The sequence below is a fragment of the Medicago truncatula genome, chromosome 2 (genome assembly GCF_003473485.1).
Source record: "Medicago truncatula cultivar Jemalong A17 chromosome 2, MtrunA17r5.0-ANR, whole genome shotgun sequence".
Taxonomy (NCBI): domain Eukaryota; kingdom Viridiplantae; phylum Streptophyta; class Magnoliopsida; order Fabales; family Fabaceae; genus Medicago; species Medicago truncatula.
The window spans coordinates 19444501-19446966 of NC_053043.1; the positions used below are offsets into that span (position 1 = coordinate 19444501).

At 35.2% G+C, this 2466-nt stretch overlaps 1 protein-coding gene across 1 annotated transcript; it reads left to right on the top strand.

Annotated features, from left to right (window-relative positions):
- The first annotated feature begins 473 nt into the window (after positions 1 to 473).
- On the top strand, positions 474 to 1346 carry LOC25486586 (probable E3 ubiquitin-protein ligase RNF144A-A). The gene is made up of 2 exons (XM_024776990.1): positions 474 to 1216; positions 1328 to 1346. The coding sequence occupies exons 1-2, from the start codon at positions 474 to 476 to the stop codon at positions 1344 to 1346; spliced, it is 762 nt and encodes a 253-aa protein (XP_024632758.1).
- Positions 1347 to 2466: the final 1120 nt, after the last annotated feature.

Below are 2466 nucleotides of genomic sequence, written 5' to 3' on the forward strand. Positions count from 1 at the left end.
TATGAATATTGCATATTATATTTAGAGGTTGGGGTTCGAACACCGGATATCCCACTTCTCCACGATTAAATTGTGTGAGCTCTAGCCACTAGGCTACTTGACAAAAAAAAAAAAATTAACGTAAAAAATAAAAAAGAATATTAAGCTGGTACATTAAAATTTACAAAGCCATATCACACTGTTCAACTTTTTTACTTTAGCAAAGCAATTTTTTCAAATATATTGTATTCTATCATGCATTGCCAAAATTACAATACTTCCATTAATGAAAATTGTTACTTTTCTCCGGAGAATACAAAATTGAAAACAGAAATCGGAAACATCTTTTAGCAGTTTTGCTTTTTCAGTTTTAAAAAACATTAAAATGAAAACAGTTTTTAGAAACATGTCAATCAAACAAGTTTTTTTTATTTTAAGTTTTTAAAAACAAAAAAACTGTTTTTGAAAACTGAATCAAACAGGCTTGAATTCCAATGGTTCTGGACAACATCAAGAAGAAGAGGCGGCGTTCTTCCTTTCATGGCAGACGTCCTACCTTATCGATTTTCCAGCATCCGAAATATCTCTGCTATCATTTACCATTCATATGCAGAAGACGAAAAGGTTTGAATCGAAAAGGAAATAACAATACTGAGAAAGGAGAGTGTGCTTCAAGTTCGAAAGACGAGCTGTTCTTTTGTGAAATCTGCACAGATATGAAAACAATGAAGGATGTTTTTTGCATCAATGGTTGCTCTCACTCGTATTGCTCTGATTGTGTGGCGATGTACATCGGTTCCAAGCTCAAAGATAATATCATCAACATTCGGTGTCCTTTTTCTGGATGCAGTGGTTTGTTGGAATCGGACTATTGCCAGTCGATTCTTCCTGCCGAGGTTTTTGACCGATGGGGGAACGCGTCTTGCGAGGTGTTGATTGATGATTCGGAAAAATTCTACTGTCCCTTTGCAGACTGTTCAGCTCTGTTGATCAATGATGAAACGGAGGCTGTTATGAAAGCAGAATGTCCTTATTGTGAAAGGATGTTCTGTGCACAATGTAAAGTTCCATGGCATGAAGGGATTGAATGCAGTGAGTTCGAGACGCTGAATGCGGACGAGAGGGAGAAAGAGGATGTTATGTTGGTAGGCCTTGCAAAGGATAAGAAGTGGATGCGATGCCCTAATTGCAGAATTTATGTTGCCAAATCTCATGGCTGCAACAGCATGAAATGCAGGTTACCTTTTCTATTTAATATCCTCTTACTTTGTGATTTTATGAATATTGTACCGAAAATAATAATAATAATGATTATGTTCCATAGTGATGATCTTTATATTTTTTGTAGCATATTGACAGAAGTTTAAAAGAGGCTAAACTGAGTAACAATTTTCAATTTTAGAGATAACTTGAAATGACATAGTTTTTTAATGGTGCACTTTTACTTTTTCAAGCAAAACTCTCACCTTAGAGGAGGTTAATTTTTTGAATCAAGGGGAATGCAATATATTATGTTGCTGATAACTTTCACTATAACTCTGCTAGATTGTGTCTTCCAACATAAATTTTCTAGTGCAAACCTTGACTTTGGTTTTTCTATGTTACTCTGCATCTATGCCTTTTTCTTAACTAAAATATTAAAGAAACGTAATGTTATTTGAACATCTAAAAATCAACAACTATTTGACAACTAATTAAAAATGAAATAGGACATATACAGTTTAAAAAACGCGTCGGTCGGTGGTTTCCTAGAAGGATTCAAGGTTAGTGACGACTGACAAGATACATGTTTCGTAATTTTAATTTGAAGATAACACCATTTGCCGTCAATTTTGCAAAACGTAACGTGATTAGAGTGAATGTAAGTGAGCAAGTGAAAAATGCAAAAACTTTTCTTGGTTGCTCCATATGTACAATCCCCTTTAAGTTCTTGGGAATATCCGTTCGCACAAATCCAAGAAGATTGTCAACTTAGGAACCTGTAATCCATTTCATTCAAGTCTAGATTGTCATCATGGAAAGGAAGATTCTTGTCAATCTGAGGTAGCGCGATGTTGATCAACTCCATCTTATCTTCATTGCCTCCTTATTTCTTCTCATATTTTAAAGCACCTATGAAAACGAAGATGGATAGAAGGTTCCTATGGGGAGGAGATGAGGAAAATAGGAAAACATCATGGGTTTGTTGGAAAGAAATCTGTTAGGATAGAAAAGAGAGAGATTTAGGAGTAAAAAACCTTGAATTGTTCAATCTTGCATTGCTACTGAAATGGCGTTGGAGGATGCATGTTGAACAAGAAAGAGATGCTCGTTGCGGTGGCACGATATAATCAACGAGGAAAGTAGAGGGGTAGGATCGAGTGTCACGTTGGGCAACACGAAAGAACTAGCTTTTGGAAAATATTCCCTCGACTAGTTATTCACTCAAGTAGAAACAAAATTTTATTTTTTCATGTTTTCCAAAAACTTAATTTTTTTTTTTCTTCT

Coding starts and splice junctions, on each gene's coding strand:
- LOC25486586 (XM_024776990.1), top strand. CDS start 474: ATGGTTCTGGACAACATCAAGAAGAAGAGGCGGCGTTCTTCCTTTCAT.